Below are 23,267 nucleotides of genomic sequence, written 5' to 3' on the forward strand. Positions count from 1 at the left end.
TCAATTTCAGACCTAAGAGTTGCAATTCTTCAACAAAAAAACTTCAGAAACAGACTCCTATGAGAAACTGCAGAACTGGAATTAATTTGCAAACTAGACAGCATTAAATTAGGCTTGAATAAAGACTGGGAGTGGATGGGTCATTACACCAAAGTAAAAACTATTTTCCCCCTACTGTTACTCACACCTTCTTGTCAACAGTTTGAAATGGGCCATCCTGATTATCGCTACAAAAGTATTTTTTCCTCCTGCTGATAATAGCCCACCTTAATTGATTAGTCTCATTAGAGTTGGTACGGCAACCCCCATTTTTCATGTTCTCTGTGTATACATATATGTCTTCCTACTGTTTTTTCCACTGCATGCATCTGATGAAGTGGGTTTTAGCCAATGAAAGCTTATACCCAAATTTGTTAGTTTCTAAGGTGCCACAAGTACTCCTTGTTCTTTTTGCTGATACAGACTAACACGGCTATCACTAAAAAATTGTAGTTTAGTGAAACAAGAGAGGGTAGGCCAGATCTTATAACTGTCTTTATAGATGCCAGTTTGGGGATGTGACTCCCATTATTTAATCACAGGATGTTTGTTTTTTTTTTGTAATGCTCTCGGGGACACCATGATTAAAGACAAATAATCACAACTAACTGATTATTGTATGATTCAAGAGAAAAATAACAATACAACAAAACAAATAGAACAGAAAAAATAAACAATGGGTACTTCAGATACAATCTCTTCTGCACATTTCTCTGTAGAGATATATCAACAGAGGTTACACCTTCTGAGACTGGTGAGAGTCTACCCTGGTGAGAATGCTCTCCTCTAGGTAAACAAAAACCGAAGTACATTATTCCCCAACTCAGTAATGAGTCCAGTCTCAGTGTATCATAGATTACTAAAATGGGTTATAGTTGGGCAGTTCACGAATGGGCAGAGATAAGTCATCGTTACTAAGGTTACATCTACACTACCTGCTAGGGGCATGATTTCCCTTGCTCACGTAGACATACTCACATTAGCTTTCCTCAAGCTAGCATGAGTATAAATAGCAATGTAGCCAAGGTAGCACTGATAGAGGCAGTGGAGGCATGGCTGAGCTATGTAGAATATAATACCCCTGAAAACAGTGGGTATGTACTCAGCACGGCTCACCTCAACTGTAGCTACAATGTTATTTATACTCCTACTCTCTCCATGAGAGTTAATGGGGTATGTGCCCATGAGCAGGAGACTCTCACCCCTAGCTCATAGTGTAGATGTAGCTATGTCTTAAGAAACTGAAGAGTTTTTGACTTAGTGACTTAAAAGAAACCATCCCAAGGAGCCATCCTGAGACAGGCAAATTAATGAATATTAAAAATCTTAAATTCAAATTAAATCCCACTATTTCTGTTTACCAAGATGAGCATAAGTCTCTATGTCACAGAATGGCTGTTTCTTTCATGGAAGTTGGGCCCAGCCTCACCTTCCAGTTGAAACGGATCAGCTAGAGATCAGGTGATTATAAAAGTCAGCAAGTAGGCCGGATAGAGGGAGAGCTGCAGAGAACTGGAAGGCTCCTGCAGGAGACTGTGGTGCAGACTGGCCCCTGTAGTAGGTCCAGGAACAGCATATGATTCTCAGGCAATTGGCCTGTACAGTGGAAACCCAAAGGGAATAGATAGGTCCCTGCAGAAGACCCCAGATTAGGGTGAAGGAATGACTGATGTTTTGAAATAGTTTTATGTAGAAGAAATAAAGTTGCAGCCCTAAGAAAAAGGGCCTGAAGAACACTCTGGTATGGTGTCAAACCTTTCGGGGGGGCGTGAGAAAGGCCAGCAGTTCCATACACCTCTTTAGGAATGCGCAGTCTAAACGATTGGGTATTTAACAGAAGAAGCTGTTAGTACCTTATGTTATCGTAGCATTCCAATTTCTTAGTAAAATCATTACAAGAAAATCTTAAATCTTATCCCTTTGTAGCACTTCTGCAGATTCCATCTCACCCATGAAACTGAAGTCTCAGTCATGTCATGTTGCAGAGGCAGTGTTGGCCTGCAATGTTGCCACTGCTTTGTTCTTCTTGCTGCCTTGTTGCTGTTTGCTTGTTTGCAGTGATGAAATGAACAGTTTGAGCTGAGTTCAGTGCTGAGAATGAGTGCTATGACGTTAGGAGCAGAGCATGCAGCTTGCTTTCTGAATTCAGAGACATTTACATTCTTCTTTCATAATTTCATAGGAGGAAGAAAATGCACTTCTTTCAGCCACTGTCACCATCTGGCTCAACATGTTTGTGGGCTGGTCTTGTTTGCTTATTCGTGAGCTGAAGATACTATCTGCTAATGCATATACAGCAGGGTTCTAATTGCCTTTGTCTTAGTGGCAGAAAATCTCAGAATGTCTTTAAAAGTTGTAGTTTTAACTTTATTTCATTCAGTCCTTTTTCTGTGGTAACTTTAGTTTCATCAGGTCTTAATAGGAGCTGAAATTCTATTTCAGAAGAGTCCAACTCTCTTAATTCCTATATAAAGATCTTTCATGTTTCAAGTTAGTGTTTTCTAAACTTAAAATATTCTTAGCGACTTTAAACTTGAAGAGTCATCAAAGAAGACATTGACCTTAATCTTTGGAAAGGGGGTTCTTGTCTTTTTGTGTTTGGTAGGGAGTTGCACAAGCATTCGTTAAGGAGTGGCTGCAGATGCTGGTAAGGAGGAGGTATTGTTTCATGGTCTCTGTGTATATAATGTCTTCTGCAGTTTCCACAGTATGCATCCGATGAAGTGAGCTGTAGCTCACGAAAGCTTACGCTCAGATAAATTGGTTAGTCTCTAAGGCGCCACAAGTACTCCTTGTCTTTTTGCGAATACAGACTAACACGGCTGTTACTCTGAAACCTGTCATTAGAAAGTGTAGATATTGATGCTCAGATTTTTCAACTGCTTGATGAGGATGGTTTTAGAAGTTTCGGACACTGTTTGAATGTACCAGGCACCAATTTTACATTTGCCACCAACACGCAGGATACCAGAATGGTCCTTTAGTAAAGTCTCACTGGTCATTTCCCCTTCAGTAGCAGAGTGATCTTTGGAGACTTCAGTGCACAAGTAGGAAAGTTTAATTACCCCTGGGCAAGTATGCTTGGGAAGCTCAGTGTTGGGCAGAAGAACAGGACAGGCAGCAACTGCTGGAATTTGTGGCTGCCAATGACATAGTGATGACTCACTTACTGTTCCATCACTCAAAGATTCACAAACAGGCCTAGTACAGCCCAGCTGGTTTCACTAGCACTATTATTGATGATGTCCTCATTAATCATCACTGGCAGTCAATAGTCCTGGATGTACGAGTTTGCAGGGGTGCTGAACTTAACACCCATCATTAGCTTCTGTTGCCTCCGACTTTGAAGACTGCCGGTTAATGGGCCAAAATGGGTCAGTCAACCAAAAATGTTTGTTACAGCTGAGCTATCAGGCAGCTCTCTGTTCTGAACTGCTTAAGGCCATCAAAGCATTAGAGACCGAAGTCTCCCTCCCTCCCGCATCTGATGAGGAATAGTGTTGTTTCAAGTTGTTAGTGCTGCCTGATGTCAACTCAGTGCTGGATCCCCTGCCCTTCAAATGCTATCCAGAGATTGTGAGGAGATGCTCACTGCAGTCAAAGGTAGAAAAAAAGAGAGGCTACAATCTTCTTCAAAAATATGTTTGTCAAGAACAAAAACAAAGGCTGAATGGGACATACTTTGGGACGTTGTCAAGTCACTGTGTAAGAAAGATGAGGAATGCCAGTGGTCATCTCAGGCAGCTAATTTAGAACAGGTTGCAGAAAGGCACAATCTCCGCACCCTCTATTCACAGTGTCTGTGAGGGAACATGACCCCAGCTTGTTAAGTTAAATATTGAGGTGGCCGCATCAGCCAGAGTCTGCTGGATCAGTTCCAATAATGGGAGGTTCATTTCAAGATGATCCTTTGTTGTCCATCCCCCTGTAGTCCCTTCTCCATTTGAAGAGGGGCAGGATGTTACAGTAGAGCTGCCTTCCTTCAGCTGAGAGATCTGCATCACAGTCCATAAAATCAAGTTTGGAAAGGCACCAGAGGTTTGTAACCTCATCCATGGGTTGTAAAAGACAGGATTGTTGTATTGTTGTACTGTGGCTGAATAGGTTCCTCCAGACCATATGGCACACTAATATTCCTGTTGACTCGAAGAGGGCTAATCTGCTTGTGTTCAAAAAAGGGCGATAAGGCTGGATGTAGCATCTATAGTCAGAGCCAGGGCAAGTTTTTTTGCGTCCCTGTTAATGTCTTGATTCAGTGATGCAGTTTGTGGCAAAGGCTGGGATACTCAATGTGGTCAACCAGATCTTATCTAGAGAGTTTTTTGAGAAGATGGCTGCATTTAATAAGCCGTGAGCTGCACTTTTTACAGACTTACATCAGGCCTTTGGTTCAGGGCATTGAGCAAGTTTGTGGGATCAGATGAGGTAGGCATTGATAGGTTGGTGGATAAGCTTCAGAAAGCAGGTGCCAGTGTTGACAGGCTGACCGCCATTCTGCATTGAGATCTCCAATATGGTAATGACATTGTATTGTTGGCTCAGTTGGAAACGCTGCCGCTGATAGTTGATCTGGTCAGGCAAAAAGCAGTGCACGTTGGCCTGATTGTTAATCTGGATAAATCTGAGTCCCTGGCCATTAACATCAAGCAGGCTCCAGCTCCAGATTATAACCAGCTCAATATTAACCCATCCAGATGGGACATCAGGAATGTCAAATACTTGGTAAGTGTCAAGCAGTGCTGGAGGAAGTTCAAATGATGTGGATGCTTGTATAGCAGCAGCTGCCACCATGTTTCATGTCCTTCAGCTGCCTCTGTGCGGGTGTTGTGACATCAAGCTTGCTATGAAGCTGCAGATCTATCGAGCCACAGTTATACCAACTGTCATATGGAAGTGAAACATGGGCACTGAGGAAGGCTGAAGAATGTGAAGAATCGAAGACCAACAAATTCCGAGGTGTGTACACCAAGGAAGCCACTATACAGCTGGCAATTTTATGGGTGCCAAAAGCTTTGATGGCACAATAACATTGCCAGTGATGGACACACTAAGTATTCTGCCAAACTACCGTAAGTATCTAGCCAGAGATCGATCCATGTGGTGCTTGATCCGCAAGGGGGCCACGTCCCTTGGGGATGTCCCATTACGATGACTGTCAGATAACTAATTTCCCAACGAAATTAAATATTTTTATACTCATATGGCTTCTTTCATTAATGAGTTACAGTGTCAAATGACCGTGCTGTATTTGTACATAAAATATCTTACCATTCAAGTAAGAGCATAAACAAGAAGTTTTTATTTGGATTTAGATGTAGCACATTTACAAATATACATCTCAAAAAAGCTTATGCCATTTTAATCATTTAATGACTAAACAAAAGTTTTCACTTTTTAAGCTGCAACATGGGGTTAGAAGTAACCAAAGCACTTCCCATCTGTATGTGTTCTCTTAAAAGCTAAGTGGAGACTTCAGAGTGCCTATAAAAGGCAATAAGACTTCTTAAATCCTTTGTCTGGGTTTAAACTGAGGAAATGAAGAGAAGAGGGTGAAAAGACCTCTTTTTTTTTTTATGTGTTTTATTGCTCTGAAATCATATCCTAGGCATAATTTATCTTGAACAGAGAATAACCTCACATTCTTTTAAACAAGCTACCATTTATATCATTTCAACTTGTAGTTCTATATAAAACATGAATCCTAACTTAATTTTTGAAAATGTAGTATAAAAATAGTATAGGATGTTAAACCAAAATAATCTATAAATTTGCATTCCAGAGTCAGGGTAATAAACATTGCTTTTTCTTCTTTGACACTGAGGGAACCTCTATTGTTGATTAAAAAATAGATTTCCTCAGAATTTCCTTAGCTTGAACCTTTCCTATAATTAAATAACTAACATGCTTATGTTTTTATTTGCTTATCACATTCTCCAAAATCATGTCTATGAAAATAATTGTATCTGCTACAATGCAGTAAAGATACAGGCAAGTTTGTAACAACCTAACATTATAACAATAAATTATCATTCATTTTTTGCATCAATATTGAAGTTTGCCCCTTCAGTATTAAAACTTATTTGTTGTTGGAATTGTATGTTTTCCACAAATCATATGACATTGGCCACTGTGGAAGATGGGATACTGAGATCCAGTGTAGAAACTGTTGTGTTACTTGGCTTCAACCAGTGCTCTTTTAGAAGTACTGAAACTTAATAAAAATTAAATATGATCAGGATCTTGTAATGCGTATATACCTTGAATCTGATTAGCGAATTGTTCTGATTCATAAAAGAAGCAATAGTTTGGATTTATGTCAATATCCACAGGTTGAAGAAGCTGGCCTAATTAGTCATCCTCCCTGGAAACTGAAAGTTATCCAGCTGTATGAAACGCAGAAAGTAAGGCATGGAATGATGGCCTTAGGTCCTAGTGGGGCAGGTAAAAGTACTTGCATCCACACTCTGATGAAATCCATGACAGGTATGGAGCCATTTGTGTTATGTAAAGCAGATTTACAATTCTGTTATTCTTGCAAATAATTTACAATGTTTACTTTTAACAAAGGGGATAAATCATTGTAAGGATGAAGTTCAGTGTATGGTGCCCTAGTGCACAAATCTTCATGTGTGAGTAGTAACAAGGGTTACTTCTCTAAATTTTAAGCAGAATATTAAAACAAATTAGGAAGGAAAAACTGATAACATCTTGGAGAAGATCTCATGTACTTGTATTACATTCAGCTTACCAGTATGAGCGTCAGAGACTTTCATTTAAGAGATGTGCAAAATAAGGAACACAAAGGTTGGAAGGGTGGGTAGGTGGGTGTATTGTCTCAAAAGACAGAGCTGAAGAAATGTTGAAGATTCCCTTAATGAGGAATAATTGTGGAAGATGATCAAACAGGCACAGTGCAAGGATTTTTAACAGCATAAGATGTTGTTCATCTTTGTCTCCAGAAATCTACCTTATTTTCTCATAGCCCTGGTCTACTGGTAGCTGAAGTCGACATACTTAGGTCGACTTACCGTGGTGTCTTCACCGCAGTGAGTTGACTGCTGCTGCTCCCCTGTTGACTCTGCCTGCACCTCTCGCGGTGCTGGAGTACAGGAGTCAACGGGAGAGCACTTTGGGGTCAATTTATCGCTTCTAGACTAGATGTGATAAATCGATCCCCGCTGGATTGATCACTGCCTGCCAATCTGGTGGATAGTGAAGACATACCCATAGTTCTTAATTATGACCATTTCCACTTCTTGCCTCCATTTCATACTCTCAGGGTTCCATATGTTGGCCATCTTCTTTCTAGTCAAAAGAAGGGTTTGATGGGCTTTTGGATTCTGTGATTTAAAACTTTAATATTTGGGATGGAGAGGTATCTGTTTTGAGGCAATTTTTCCCCATCTTCTGTTACAAAACTAAGCATGTTGCTTCTGCAGCTTTCTCCATATTTGTTGTCCCTGGAAGGAACTGTCTGGAGCCAAGACTTTAAATCCAGGTCTTTGATATGGTAAATAAGAGCATTGTCACTAGACCTTTGGGACTGACCCTCAGTCTTATGTTTTAAGGACACTACATTTCAGACCTGACCTCCAAGGACCAACACTCGTACAAATTGTGTCTTCAGTTCCTTAGCTTCACAAAAGCATCTCTTGAAAATGCAGTGAATTTCTACTTGTAAATAGTGTAGATAAATGCCTGGATAACTTTATGCATGCACATGCAGTTAATAGTACATAATATAAATAGTAATGGTACAGAAATACTATCCAAGGTGTGCACAAAAGTAACAAACATAACCTAACACTAGTTTAATTCAAGAGTGAAACGTCTTCTTTCTTATTCCTCTATGCCAGTTGATAGTTATCTGTTGCTGTAGATGGCTTTGTGAGGCTATTTATTACCTGACTACTTCACAGCATTGGTTTTATATGATTCCTGATAGACTTGCCAAGTTGCCTGTGAAGATGTAGTGTAAAGGAATAGTTTTGAAGAGAGAGGACAAACTGTAATACACTTCCATGCAATATCTTGGTTCAGTTAAAGCCAGCATAAAATAAAAAGAAAAGGAGTACTTGTGGCACCTTAGAGACTAACCAATTGTCTCTAAGGTGCCACAAGTACTCCTTTTCTTTTTGCGAATACAGACTAACACGGCTGTTACTCTGAAACCTGTCATAAAATAAAATTAATTTAATCTTTTAATTTTGGCTCTCGCTGAGAAAAGAACTCAAAGGCAATATGGCAAACCTTCTTAGAGTTTTTGGTATGTTTCTGCAGAACATTTTACTGAGTATTGCCAAGATACAGATGATGCAGCACATCTGTCCATCTGAATATCTGAAGTAATAATGCCCACAGATGACTGTATACTGCAGTAGTTTTGTCAGGTCATGATTTGCAAAACTGCTTAATTTTTTATACAGCATTAAAATTTTACACTTCTGGGCACTACTGGTATTAAAAATGAAAAATTTCCTTCTTGCAATGCAAGTCATATTTTTAAAAGTCCATTGTCTATACTTTACTCAGGATTATTAGAGCTAAGATTTTGTTACATCTTTACTGCTGATCAAACATTAGACATTTTTGGAAAATGAAACATAGTCTTGTATTAATAAAGGGATTTTAAAGGTCAGATGTTGGTGATATGAATGCATTCCCTGTGGCTGCTTGAGAAGTTCTGTGATCATGCAACTACAATTTAATTGGGTTAGTCCAAGATGAGCAAGAACATATTGCAGAAAATGAGGGAATGTAGAGAATAAAGTTTCTGTGTGGTACTTCAAGCACAAGATATAGAAAAGTACATTGAAAATTAAAGGCATTGGAACTATGTAGTTTAAAGAATCACCACCTTAAATAAGGCCTTGAATACATGTCATCATGTTGTTGTGCTCTCCTTTACTTGTCAATGCATGGATTTCTCCTTTACATCATACCTGGAAGGAGTACTTTATTGTTAATTTTTGACAGCTCTAATTATCAACTTGATATACAAGAAGAAATGAATTTTCAAAGTAATCTTGCAGTTCTGATAGTAGTAAACCACTAACAACCGTAAAATTTTGTGTGGTAAATTAGTGTAATGCCGTACCATGACATTTGGCTTGAAATACCAAAGGTTGACAGATTGATTTGACCTTTGTAGATTGCGGACAGCCACACCGTGAAATGAGAATGAATCCCAAAGCTATCACAGCACCTCAGATGTTTGGTCGCCTTGATGTAGCAACCAATGACTGGACAGATGGGATTTTCTCCACTCTGTGGAGGAAAACTTTGAGAGCCAAGAAAGGTAAATCACACAACAAAAACAAACAAAACACCACATGTCCCATCACCCCCAAACCAGTGAACCAACCAAAGCATTAATCAAAAAGCTGTTTTCAAGCAAATAACTAATATGGTTTCAAAAGTAAGACCTCCTTGCATGGAGACATAATCACTACTCAGAATGTGTTATCTTCAGGTTGCAAAATGGCAAATTCTATTCCACTAATTTTCCCAATCCTTTCTTTGAAGGATTGATCATAGGATTAAAGAGGAGGTATCCCTTTGTGTAATTTTGCACCTGGTGCTGGACGTTAAGGGAATGGCTTTGAAAAACATACCCTGTTCCTTTCTGTGTTTGTGTACCCATGTTCACAGGCACTTGGGATTTCAGTGTGTAAAGGATACAAAGGAAAAACCTTGCCTGGCCACACTATCCATTTTTAGGCAGAAACATTCATTTATTTCAAAGGAGACTTGTATTGAGCCCCATATTATAAACTTGTTGTATATTAATTTACTTGACTACTCAATTTTCTAGTTCAAAAACTGGGTCACTGGTGACTACAGTCAGGTAGTATTTGGCTATTGAGCAGTCATTTCTCTATAGATAAAAATTGTAAGTAGTGATCAGACATTATTTAAGGTAAATTACTGTAGTTGAAATTTGGTAGTATTGTCTACAGATTAACTGGCCTAAAAAGACTTTCACAATATTGCAAATGGCTCCTATCTAAGACTGATTATTGTGCTTCTGCAAGACAAAAAACAGTTGAAATAAAGACCGATCCAACTCCCAATAAAGTAGGTGGAAAAATGGCCATAAACTCCAATGGGAGCTGGATCAGAATGATAGAAGTTAGTGTAAAATTACATGAAATTGTGCCTAACAATTTTCTGACAACTTGTATTAACTAGTATTTCCTACCTAGTCTAGGGATTGTTGTTTGAGCATCATCAAAACCTTTGGAACCAGAAGATTTGTATTCTTATTATTTTTTTTAAAGTACAGGATTTCTACCCTGAGTTTTGATGATTTAATTAAATGGGAGTTTATATGAAGAGCTAAAATTCTTAAGATGGGAGATAGTAAAAATCCATGAATCTGTTGACCAGAATGTTACAAGCATTACCAGGTGTTCAGCAGATAATGCTACCTTTATGTGTTGTGGGACAGATAAGCATTTGGATATGGACAACAACCGATCAAATGTTTTATTTCAAACTGGTAGAAACAAACTGAATCACAACAGTTTCTTTTGTATTTCTTGTTGTTACAACAATTAGACTTAGTGTGCAATATTCTAAAGTGTAATTAGATAATGCTTGTGAGACCATATGATTTGCTTCATAGACATGTTCTTTGGATTGCAGGTGAGCACATCTGGATAGTTCTTGATGGTCCTGTTGATGCTATTTGGATTGAGAACCTGAACTCTGTACTGGATGATAATAGAACCCTAACACTAGCTAATGGAGACCGTATTCCGATGGCACCAAACTGTAAAATAGTGTTTGAGCCTCATAATATTGACAATGCTTCCCCTGCTACTGTGTCAAGGAATGGCATGGTTTTCATGAGTTCATCAGTTCTCAACTGGAGCCCTGTTCTTGAGGTATGGTCCACAATAATTAGATGATTCAGTATATTGGTAGAAGTATTAATGAGGTATATTTAATGAGTGTTGAATACCAATGATTTTCAAGTAGTTCATTGTGTTTAGGTTATAACTTGGGGTTATTCATTTTATCCAGTATGTTTATTCAGTTCAAACACTGGGTAAATGCATTAATTGTAGTCTCTCTTAGACATACTGCCAGCTGATCAATTAACATAACTATGCCCCAGGTGATGGTATTGAATACTGAAAGATTTAAGTCTTTAGAAGCTTGGGTGGTCTATTACACTTTCCATTTTTTCATTCTGGAATTTCAGTCTATGTTTAAGAATATGGAACCTAAAGCCAAATTCCTAAAGCTATATTTAGGCTCTTAAAGGGCCTGGTTTTCAAAAATACCAAGCACCCAATAGCTCCTAGTGCAGTGAATCTACTTCAGACAAGGTAAGGGTTGGGGAGAGGGCAGCATGGATATACTCTGTGGTGCTGTGTTCCTCCATGTCTTCCTATTCCCTCTTCAGCTTCAAGACAAGTATCACATCAGCCCACCTAAAGGACCTTTCCCCCTTCCTAGAACTAAGCGTAATGGAACCAGTACATTTGGCTCTTTAACAATTCCTCTGATTTATCCACAGAAATCCCTGGTACCAGTATTAGCTAATTGACAAAACAGGTATTGTTTGTCTTAGGTGTTCCTGAAGGTTTTGATATTGACCATAATTACATTGAAGAGCAGGAACTTATCTGTATTTAGTCTTCAATGGTTTACTTAAAGCCTTACTTGCTGGAGAAGGTTCACAGCACCCTCTCAATACTTCAGACGCACAGTTTGGAAATAAAGTTGATGAGCTCTTTGATTCCCTTTGGAGGTTGGTCAACTCAGATCGAAAGAGGAAGAGTCAATCTTCCCAACAGGGAAAACTTGACAAGATCCAAACTCTGATTTTTATGGTGTCATAGAACTGTTAGCCATTCAATAGCAATTCCTGGATGTGTGAGTCTCTATGTGGAAAGGTGACTCATTGGGCAAGATTACACAGGAGAGCTTCAGGGGTCACTTTTAACATCCTGGAATCATTCCCAACAAGAAATGTGGAGGGAAATGCAGATAACATAGCGATCATTTCATTGTCCTGATGGAAACAGGATGCCCATGTGATTTCTGGATCCTCCATTCACAGTCTGGACCTCAAACTTCTGACCATGGATGATGACCTCTTAGGGAAGGTGAGGTCAGAGGGCTCAGAGCATTAATTTATTACATATAAGGACAATCCAGTCAGGCCTTCTGGACTGAGGATCACCTAATGAAGTAGCATATCCTGATCCAGTCCAATGGTGATATATGTAAACTGGCAAAGTGGCACTGACAGCAGATCTAAACATAAAATCAATACACTTCATTTCCTGTGCACTTAATGTACATATGTTAAATGTAACAAAAGAGGTAAGCCAGTCTGTTCACAAATAGCCTGTAGACACTCATAAACTGATGCTTAATCAAGAAGTTTTTATCTGATCATCAGGAACTTTGGCTATCTCCTGACGAACATACACACCTTCTTTTGAATCATGAACTTGGCAGCTCTTCACCAGGGAAAAATGATCACTGGGAACAATTGCTTTCTCTCACAAATGGAAATTTCCCTTGTATGTACATCCTTCAACTTCTGGGAAGAATCATAGAGTCATAGAATATCAGGGTTGGGAGGGACCTCAGGAGGTCATCTAGTCCAACCCCCTGCTCAAAGCAGGACCAATCCCCAACTAAATCATACCAGCCAGGGCTTTGTCAAGCCTGACCTTAAAAACCTCAAAGGAAGGAGATTCTACCACCTCCTTAGGTAATGCATTCCAGGGCTTCACCACTCTCCTAGTGAAAAAGTTTTTCCTAATATCCAACCTAAACCTCCCCCACTGCAATTTGAGACCATTACTCCTTGTTCTGTCATCTGCTACCACTGAGAACAGTCTAGATCCAGAAGCTCATAAATCAGAAGCTTAAATAAGAGGAAATGGCTATCATATTCACTGTCCCCAAATTGGTCGTGAGAAACAAAGCTTCAGACAATGGAACTCTTAACCCATCTTTTCAGTAGAAAAGGATCTCTTATCCTATTTGGGATTACCTGATCCTATATCTTGGCTCTTGATTAACAAATCCTAACTGAGATTTCTGCCAGGTTACAAGCTCCTACCATCCTGCAGAATTTCCATCCCTTTTGTTCTACCCTAGAGTATGGATCAAATGGTTCACATCTGAGTCAGGAGGGGGAAATTAACCCAGAAACGAACAGCTGCTCTTGACTTCTTAATGGATGGACTTTGGGCCATAAGATTGTATCTTTCACCACAGAGTTATGTGGTATTATGAAGGCAAATTGATCCTAATCTCTGGTAGATTACCAGTTTGGGGTGGTTCCTCAAGGCAACAAGCCTATATAAACTAACAGTTAAAACTATTTCTCTGGCCTTAGACCTGACCATAATATTACCAACTCTCATGATTCAGCCATTGAACCAATAGCATCTATTTATTCTCCAGCACATCTATTTATACTTTCTTCTCTTCATGTGCCAGTATATTTATGCCTGTATCTGTAATTTTCACTCCATGCTTCTGAAGAAGTGGGTTTTTTACCCACGAAAGCTTACGCCCAAATAAATTTGTTAGTCTTTAAGGTGCCACCGGACTCCTCATCATTTTTGTGGATACAGACTAACACGGCTACCCTCTGATATATAGTCATATTGTGTCTCTATAAAGGTATGCTTCCTGGCTGCAGTCAATCAGCACAACAGTCAGATGTGTCTGCTGTTAGTAGTCATGATTCTTACTATATCTTCCAAGAGTGTAGGGCAGTTCTTCATGTTCCTGGGACATTTACTGTCAAATTTGATAATTTTTTTCCATAACCAAATTAAAATTATTTTTCTCTATGCCTAAATACTTCTTTATCCCTGAAGGAAAAAACATGGCATGTGCTAGATATAAGAAGAGCTATTAAAATTATTATTAGCAGAACTAACACATTCAGGAAATAATAAACTTGAATGGTTTCTTTCCATTCTAAATCTCTTGGCCTGAAAACATCTGAATCTGCCATAGGTATTTGGAGAGAGTACTGCATTGCTAAAGTATATACAACTACAGATACACTGAAAATTTAGCTTCTTCTTAACTTATTGTAGTACTGTTCTGAACTATAAGCATCAAGTAGTGAATGCTGTATTGAAGTGTATTAAGGAGGGATATGTGAGGAAAAAGAGAAATTAGTATCTGGAGAAATATTAGCTTGGCGATGAGTCAGAGTACACAAAACCAGGACCTTGGTGAAAAAATGGAACTTTGGCCATCAATATTGGTGCACCAATTACTGTCACACACAGGAAAAATGAACTTGTAGGATAAAAGAAGAAATGGCAATAAACTCAGGAAAACCTGCACCAAAATAAAGTATACATACAAAAGCCTCAAGACTATCCTTTGGAACTACAGACAAATATCAAAGATGAAAGTATTTCTAGTAGAGCAACTTGGGGCTTTGCCATCCTTTATTACATAAGTATTTAAAAGGCAGTGATTAGCACAAGTATTTCTGTAAAGCTCTGACGTGATGTGTTGCATGTAGGGACATTCAAAAAAAGTGGATACTAAATTTTCTCCAATTTTGAACTAGTTTGAATACGAGAGGGAGGGAGTTGAATGAGGTACTATATATTTGTTGGAATCAATTAGACAGGGTATATTTTTACTGCCAAGAGATTAAAAAAAAAAGGCATTTTAAGACTGCATGATTGTCCTCTGATTGGCTTCCAGACATGCTCAGCTCAGTTATTTTGAACTTCCAAACTGGGTTCTGGGGGTAAATCTGGGTGGGTTCTGGTGTAGCATCTCACAAACGTAAATATTATTCAGGCTAAATTAATCCCTGAGTTCTACCTCTAACTCCATTTTTATATAGCCACTTTGCAGAGTTGAAATGCACTTGAAACAGCTATGCTGACTGAGAATTAAAGTGGAAGTTTTATCTCATGAGCAGTGATGAATGACTGGCTGTGATTTTGGCCCAGTTGTACTTTTTAATATGTGTGTGCAACTTCCTCTGGGAGTTATACATACACATGAATGCAGAATTTGGCCTTCTGTTTGCACCAACAAAGAAAGCTGAATCTCAGTAAGTCAGCATGTCACTTGAGTCTATTTTACTAAAATCTTGAGAGTGTTTAAAAATATTATGAAGACTTGATTTGAAATTAAAGGATATTCCCTCCCTCCTCCATGGATAATAGAGCTTTTTGAAAAAACGTTCTCCTCAAGAAGCTGAAATTCTGCGTCAGCTGTACACTTCATCATTCCCCGAATTCTACTACTTCAGCATCCAGACCTTGGAATATAAGATAGAGATGCTGGAGGCCTTTGTGATCATGCAAAGCATTAACATGCTGCAGGGACTTATCCCTCCGAAGGTAAGCTGGTCAATATTTTGCCAACTATTTATTCTGACTTACGTTGTTTCATGCTGCATGGGTACATATTAGAGAGCACACCAGGATAGTTAGAGAAGAGACATTCCTGTAAAGATGTGGGAGCTTAAAATATCTTACATGTGAGTACCTAGTTTCTGTTGAAAATGACACTTAGGATGGTCCATACTTATTTCAGTATGTTTATATAGTGCTTTTTCTGATATTTTTACAATGACAATTGTAAGAATACTTATGCGGCATCAGACAGCAGTCGCCCTAACTGGTGTTTTAATAACAGGAGTGACTGGATGGCTCACAGAATGGATAATGGACTGCAGGGCATTTCACTTATAATTTCTTAAATGCAGACGAAATGTTGAATGTGGTGGTGAAAAGTTAATGTTATCTGATAGATTTTTATTTGTTGTTACTTATATGAAATAAGTTTTCCCTTGGAGTATGTCTTAGAGGATGTGTTCAAAAAATTGGCACTTATTGGCAGACTGAAAAGGGAGGCCAAAGAGTAGATGTACATGGTGAACATCTTCATGCCTATAGAGATGGTTTCTTGAGACCTAGGTTTGAAGCAGATTGGATTAACAGGGCGGTATGGGGAAACTTGCAAAGCTGATACCCATGCTGCTGAATATTGACTCTATGGTCAAAGAGAAGACTTCAGTTCTCAGTGTTTAGATTTTCATTAAGACTATGTCTTCACTTAAGGTTGTATGTAGTGTACAGACACTGAATGCCCCCTATCACAGGTATAAATATCAGTGTAGATGGTAAGGCACTTCTTAGGTGAGTAAAGAAATGCCAGAACTTTAGAATATATATATCCTATGTACATGCCCAAGCAGTGCTTCCCCTGTCTTATCCTGTTGCCGGAATCTTTTACTGTTGCATGTAACTACGTACTGCATTGTGGATGCAGATTGCTTTTCACTGCGATGTGTAGGTACACATACCCTACACACTGTCACAAGTATAGACCAGGCCTAAAGGTACTGGAATGAAAAAGGGGAATTTTCAAAATGTTCAGCACTGATCTTCCTCTTCATTCATTGAGGTCAATGGCAGTTTACTGTTTATAACAGTGGGAACAGTTACCCAGTGTCAGCTGCATTGGAGAAATCCAAGACAATGCTGTGTAAAATTGAAATATAAAAGCAGAAATAGATTCAGCAGTTTGAACATTATCTGGGACATAATTCCACAGCAATGATTCTTAATCAAGAAGGTGGAAATAGTAGTCTTTATCAGCCTGTATTACCTGGTTTTTGCAGAATTCTTTGACAAATGTCAAAACTTCATCATTTCCCCTTTGCTGTATATAGTACTTACTAACCATCATTACAGCAAAATTCAGGTGTACACATGTTGTCATAGTCATAGAATTCATAGATATTTAGGTCAGAAGGGACCATTATGATCATCTAGTCTGACCTCCTGCACAACGCAGGCCACAGAATTTCACCCACCACGCCTGCAAAAAACCTCACATCTATATCTGTGCTTTGAAGTCCTTAAATCGTAGTTTAAAGACTTCAAGGAGCAGAGAATCCTCCAGCAAGTGACCCGTGCCCCATGCTACAGAAGAAGGCGAAAAACCTCCAGGGCCTCTTCCAATCTGCCCTGGAGGAAAATTCCTTCCCGACCCCAAATATGGCGATCAGCTAAACCCTGAGTATATGGGCAAGATCCATCAGCCAGATACTACAGAAAATTCTTTCCTAGGTAACTCAGATCCCACCCCATCTAATAGCCCATCACAGGCCATTGGGCCTATTTACCATGAATATTTAATTACCAAAACCATGTTATCCCATCATACCATCTCTTCCATAAACTTATCGAGTTTAATCTTAAAGCCGGATAGATCTTTTGCCCCCCACTGCTTCCCTTGGAAGGCTATTCCAAAACTTCACTCCTCTGATGGTTAGAATCCTTCGTCTAATTTCTAGTCTAAATTTCCTGGTGGCCAGTTTATATCCATTTGTTCTTGTGTCCACATTGGTACTGAGCTTAAATAATTCCTCTCCCTCTCCGGTGTTTATCCCTCTGATATATTTATAAAGAGCAATCATATCTCCCCTCAACCTTCTTTTAGTTAGGCTAAACAAGCCAAGCTCCTTGAGTCTCCTTTCATAAGACAAGTTTTCCATTACTCGGATCATCCTAATAGCCCTTCTCTGTACCTGTTCCAGTTTGAATTAATCCTTCTTAAACATGGGAGACCAGAACTGCACACAGTATTCCAAGTGAGGTCTCACCAGTGCCTTGTAAAACGGTACTAAAACCTCCTTATCCCTACTGGAAATACCTCTCCTAATGCATCCCAAAACCGCATTAGCTTTTATCACAGCCATATCACATTGGCGGCTCATAGCCATCCTATGATCAACCAATACTCCAAGGCCCTTTTCCTCCTCCGTTACTTCTAATTGATGCATCCCTAGCTTATAACTAAAATTCTTGTTATTAATCCCTAAATGCATAACCTTACACTTCTCACTATTAAATTTCATCCTATTACTATTACTCCAGTTTACAAGGTCATCCAGATCCTCCTGTAGGGTATCCCTGTCCTTCTCTAAATTGGCAATACCTCCCAACTTTGTATCATCCGCAAACTTTATTAGCACACTCTCACCTTTTGTGCGGAGGTCAGTAATAAAAAGATTAAATAAGATTGGTCCCAAAACCGATCCTTGAGGAACTCCACTGGTAACCTCCCTCCAGCCTGACAGTTCACCTTTCAGTAGGACCCGTTGTAGTCTCCCCTTTAACCAATTCCTTATCCACCTTTCAATTTTCCTATTGATCCCCATCTTATCCAATTTAACTAATAATTCCCCATGTGGCACGGTATCAAATGCCTTACTAAAATCTAGGTAAATTAGATCCACTGCGTTTCCTTTGTCTAAAAAATCTGTTACTTTCTCAAAGAAGGAGATCAGGTTGGTTTGGCACGATCTACCTTTTGTAAACCCATGTTGCATTTTGTCCCATTTACCACTGACTTCAGTGTCCTTAACTACCTTCTCCTTCAAATTTTTTCCCAAGACCTTGCATACTACAGATGTCAAACTAACAGGCCTATAATTACCCAGATCACTTTTTTTCCCTTTCTTAAAAATAGGAACTATGTTAGCAATTCTCCAATCATACGGTACAACTCTTGAGTTTACAGTTTCATTAAAAATTCTTGCTAATGGGCTTGCAATTTCATGTGCCAATTCCTTTAATATTCTTGGATGAAGATTATCTGGACCCTCCGATTTAGTCCCATTAAGCTGTTTGAGTTTCGCTTCTACCTCAAATATGGTAATGTCTACCTCCATATCCTCATTCCCATTTGTCACGCTACCATTATCCCTAAGATCCTCTTTAGTCTTATTAAAGACTGAGGCAAAGTATTTGTTTAGATATTGGGCCATGCCTAGATTATCCTTGACCTCCACTCCATCCTCGGTGTTTAGCGGTCCCACTTCTTCTTTCTTTGTTTTCTTCTTATTTATATGACTATAGAACCTTTTACTATTGGTTTTAATTCCCTTTGCAATGTCCAACTCTACTTGACTTTTAGCCTGTCTCACTTTATCCCTACATATTCTGACCTCAATAAGGTAGCTTTCCTTGCTGATCCCTCCCTTCTTCCACTCCCTGTATGCTTTCTGCTTTTTCTTAATCATCTCCCTGAGATGCTTGCTCATCCAGCTTGGTCTACAACTCCTGCCTATGAATTTTTTCCCCTTTCTTGGGATGCAGGCTTCCAATAGCTTCTGCAGCTTTGATATAAAATAATCCCAGGCCTCCTCTACCTTTAGATCCATAAATTCTTCAGTCCAATCCACTTCCCTAACTAATTTCCTTAATTTGTGAAAGTCAGCCCTTTTGAAATCAAAAACCCTAGTTGCAGATTTATTTTTGTTAATCCTTCCGTTCAGTTTGAACTGAATTAGCTCATGATCACTTGAGCCAAGATTATCCCCTACAACCATTTCTTCTATGAGGTCCTCACTACTCACCAAAACCAAATCTAAAATATCCCCTCTAGTCGGTTCAGCAACTACTTGATGAAGGAATCCATCAGCTATCGCATCTAGGAAAATCTGAGCCCTATTATTATTACTTGTGGCACCTTAGAGAATAAATTGGTTAGTCTCTAAGGTGCCACAAGTACTCCTTTTCTTTTTGCGAATACAGACTAACACGGCTGTTACTCTGAAACCTGTCATTATTATTACTAGCACTCGTGCTCCAGTCTATATCTGGGAAGTTAAAGTCTCCCATGATCACACAGTTTCCATTAGTATTTACTGTATTAAAAACATTAAAAAGGGCTCTATCCATATCCAAATTAGATCCCGGCGGTCTATAGCACACCCCAAGCACTATCCCAGGGGAGGCTCTAATAGTTTTCTTCCCCAATGTAATTTTTGCCCAGACGGACTCAGTCATATCCATTTCATCGCTTCTTATTTCTTTACATTCTATCTCATCATTGATATACAACGCTACTCCACCACCTTTACCTTTATTTCGGTCTTTCCTAAACAGCAGATACCCTTCAATACCTGTAGTCCAGTCATGACGACTATTCCACCATGTTTCTGTTATCCCTATAATATCTGGTTTCACTTCCCGCACCAATAGCTCTAGTTCCTCCATTTTGTTCCCTAGGCGCCTCGCATTAGTGTACAAACATCTTAATTTTTGCTATTTGGCCTCACTCACATTCTGTATCCTATTAGGCAGGGTCATTTTACTGGCAGTATAACCTATTAGACTTGTATCTACACTGCCCTTCCTCCTACCCACAGCTGTATCCTCTCTTACTTCGTTTTCTTTCCTCTCAGTGCTAAATTCTGGCGTGGAGATTACTTGGACATCTCCCAACCATCTCCCACAAATTCCTAGTTTAAAGCTCTCTTAATCAGTTGTGCCAGCCTCCATCCTAGAAGTCTATTTCCTTCCCTACTCAGATGAAGTCCATCCCGAGAGAACTGTCCTCTATCCATGAATGCCTCCCAGTGGCCATACATCCCAAAGCCCTCCTTATAGCACCACTGCCTAAGCCATCTGTTGATAGTCATAATCTTGTCACACCTTTGTTGCCCTTCTCTAGGAACAGGCAGAATCCCACTAAAGATCACCTGAGCCTCAATTTCCTTAAGCATCTTCCCAGCCTAGCATAGTCTCCCTTAATACTTTCCAGTGAGAATCTAGCTGTATCATTTGTTCCCACATGAAGGATAATTAGGGGATTCTTTCCTGCTCCCTTTAGAATCCTTTTCAACCTCAGGTCTACATCCCGTATCTTAGCACCTGGAAGACAGCATACCCTCCTATTCTCTGGATCAGCTCTGGTTACATGCCTATCTATTCTACTCAGTAAAGAATCCCCAACCACATAGACCTGCCTTTTCCTGTTGACTGTGCTATTCTCCAGTCTATCCCCGTTCCGTCTGGCTGCAAGTTCTTTCCATTCCTATTCTCCCTTGTAATCCTCTTTAACCCATCCTGTATCCTCCTGGGGCTCATATTTGGTGTAATCTCCATTAACTCTTCCCCTTTTCCTATAGGACTAGCTGCTCTTCTCTTCTTCTTGCCCTTCCACCTTCAGTGACTACCTGTTGAGCCCCTTCTTCATTTTCCAACTCTGCAGACCTATTCTTGAGCTCTATTTCTCCTTCACTAGCCTGTCTTTTCATCACCATTTTGGTCAAAGGCTGCAGCCTAATTTCTCAGTTGGAGCCCCCTACATTAATTTCATTACAGTCACATTTGAAGGTGCACTTTGTTTCTTTGCTATTGAACTGCCAGTGCAAATACTAGCATGCGGGTGGCTAACCAACTGACTTGCTGCTGTTATCTTTCTGATGATACATTGCTTCTTCTAAAAGTTGAATTGTTTCCATCTTGCCGGGGAACTCTCTTAAGCAAACACTGACATCTCTGCAAAATTGCTGAATAAGAATTTAATTAAAGACAAAATACAGGCCAAGATTTTTATTTGCCTGGATTGCCTCGATGTAAGATGCTGCAAAAAGACCAATGCCACATGTGACCAATTGCACTAGAACTATTCCTATCTACTTATCCTTATGTGAAAACATAACTTTATTCATTTCCTTAAAAGTAACATATTTAGACTAAACACCTCTGGTCTAATACTCAGTACCCAGTGGCATGCCCCTTAAGCTCAGGGCTGTCCGGACATATATTGAAAAATACAATAATATAAGATGAATAAACTTACATCAAAGCAGCAGCACTCATCCCTTCCACTCACTTTACCATGTGTAAATCCAACCCACCTCTTTACATGCATTGCCACTATATAAAAACCCTAATCTCAACAGACTCAGCCTTCCGACTATGCCGGGTCAAATAGATTAATTTAGCAGCGTTCTTGGAAGGCAAGTAAATTTGGACCATGGAGGGAGAAGCACATGGAGGGAGAAGCACATGCCACCCTTTTTTTCCTTCAAAGAAAAAAGCTTCTATGAATATTGTTCTTCCAATGCCTCCTTTTTTTTAAAGGGGATCCAGCCACAATTGTGGCAGCATAGCACAGGGAGAGGTGTGGTACTGCAGGCAGGCAAGACCCACGACATCTTTGGCTTTTTAAACTCTACCAAAATACAAATTCAGCCAGTGCAAGCCGCAGAGCACTGTTAACATATGCTGCCTTTGAGAGCCACCATTTAATTAGCGAGCAGTTGCATACTGCATCATGTTAATTTTCCATGTATATTTAAGGTATATGCCCGGGAAGAGATCTCTTAAGAGCATTAGACTATAGACATAAAAAATAATAGGTCTCTGCCCTAAGGAACCTTGAGTCTAAGGCCTGAAACCTGTAACCACATATCCATAACGCAATGGGACTACTTGCGTCATAGAGTAACCCATTAAACATATGTATTTGCAGAATCGGGGCTTTAATGAACTAATAAACCAACTACTCATCTTTCCCTGGGCTTCTGGAGAGAAATAAGCTATTTGTTTGCTATGGATTTTTTTCTGGTGGCTATTTTTCTGAATTAAGGAAAATAAATAATATGACACAATATGTATTGTAGCTTTTCGTTTGTGTAATGGTTGCCCAGAGCATAGGTTGGGACACCTACTGAGACTTATGTAAATCAAAGCTAAAGGTTTTCACCTTGAACATACAAAGCAGAGTCTGATGTAGGAATTGTTTCTTGGATAGGCCTTAAGCCATGAAAATAGCTAAAACAATGTTTCACCTCTCAGGAGCAAGGAGGGGAAGTAACACCAGAGTACCTGGAAAGGTTGTACGTCTTCTCCCTCATGTGGAGTGTTGGAGCATTGCTGGAATTGGAAGACCGATGCAAAATGGAGCACTGGCTTCGTAATCATAAAAAAATAAAGCTTGATCTTCCCCATATCTCAGAAGGAAGTGAAGATACCATGTTTGACTACTATGTGGAAACTGATGGTTAGTAACCCACTAGCATATACCAGATAACATTTGAAGAGACATGATCTTGAAAGAGTATATTTTATATTATTAATTAATTAATAGAGAAGGCACTTCAGGTTGTATACTTTCCCATGTTCCTTGACAGTTTTTGTTTTAAAATCATGCTTTACTACTGGTTTTAATAAAGTTTCCCTCTGTTGCTGTGAGATACCAAAACAAGGGCAACTGACTACACAAGGAAACAGGGACTTTGTATCACAAAATGCTGTCAAATGAGCAAAGGTAAGCAAGCTGGTCACTTGTAACAACAGGTCATGTGGTCCTTCCCATGTGGTTTTTAAGAATACTCCTTGTTGATTGCTGATCCTCATAGAGGGTGGGTTTTGCCTGCAGGGCCCACTGCCCCGGAC

At 39.4% G+C, this 23,267-nt stretch overlaps 1 protein-coding gene across 11 annotated transcripts in view; it reads left to right on the forward strand.

Annotated features, from left to right (window-relative positions):
• The window catches only part of DNAH5 (dynein axonemal heavy chain 5), a 313,949-nt gene that overhangs the window by 172,944 nt on the left and 117,738 nt on the right, over nucleotides 1-23,267 (forward strand). For 8 of the 11 annotated variants that reach the window (XR_012157381.1, XM_073332322.1, XM_073332321.1 and 5 more), the window contains 6 exons: nucleotides 6,369-6,522; nucleotides 9,191-9,337; nucleotides 10,687-10,928; nucleotides 15,225-15,401; nucleotides 22,668-22,872; nucleotides 23,065-23,139. Coding sequence is in view for 10 of the 11 variants with exons in the window: in XM_073332322.1 (XP_073188423.1) it covers nucleotides 6,369-6,522; nucleotides 9,191-9,337; nucleotides 10,687-10,928; nucleotides 15,225-15,401; nucleotides 22,668-22,872; nucleotides 23,065-23,139 (1,000 nt within the window). In the remaining variant the exon portion in view is untranslated. The remainder of the gene's footprint in view (nucleotides 1-6,368; nucleotides 6,523-9,190; nucleotides 9,338-10,686; nucleotides 10,929-15,224; nucleotides 15,402-22,667; nucleotides 22,873-23,064; nucleotides 23,140-23,267) is intronic. The other 3 variants (XM_073332323.1, XM_073332327.1, XM_073332326.1) reach the window with 1 other exon arrangement.

This window comes from Lepidochelys kempii, chromosome 2, assembly GCF_965140265.1.
Source record: "Lepidochelys kempii isolate rLepKem1 chromosome 2, rLepKem1.hap2, whole genome shotgun sequence".
In the NCBI taxonomy this organism is placed as follows: Eukaryota; Metazoa; Chordata; order Testudines; family Cheloniidae; genus Lepidochelys; species Lepidochelys kempii.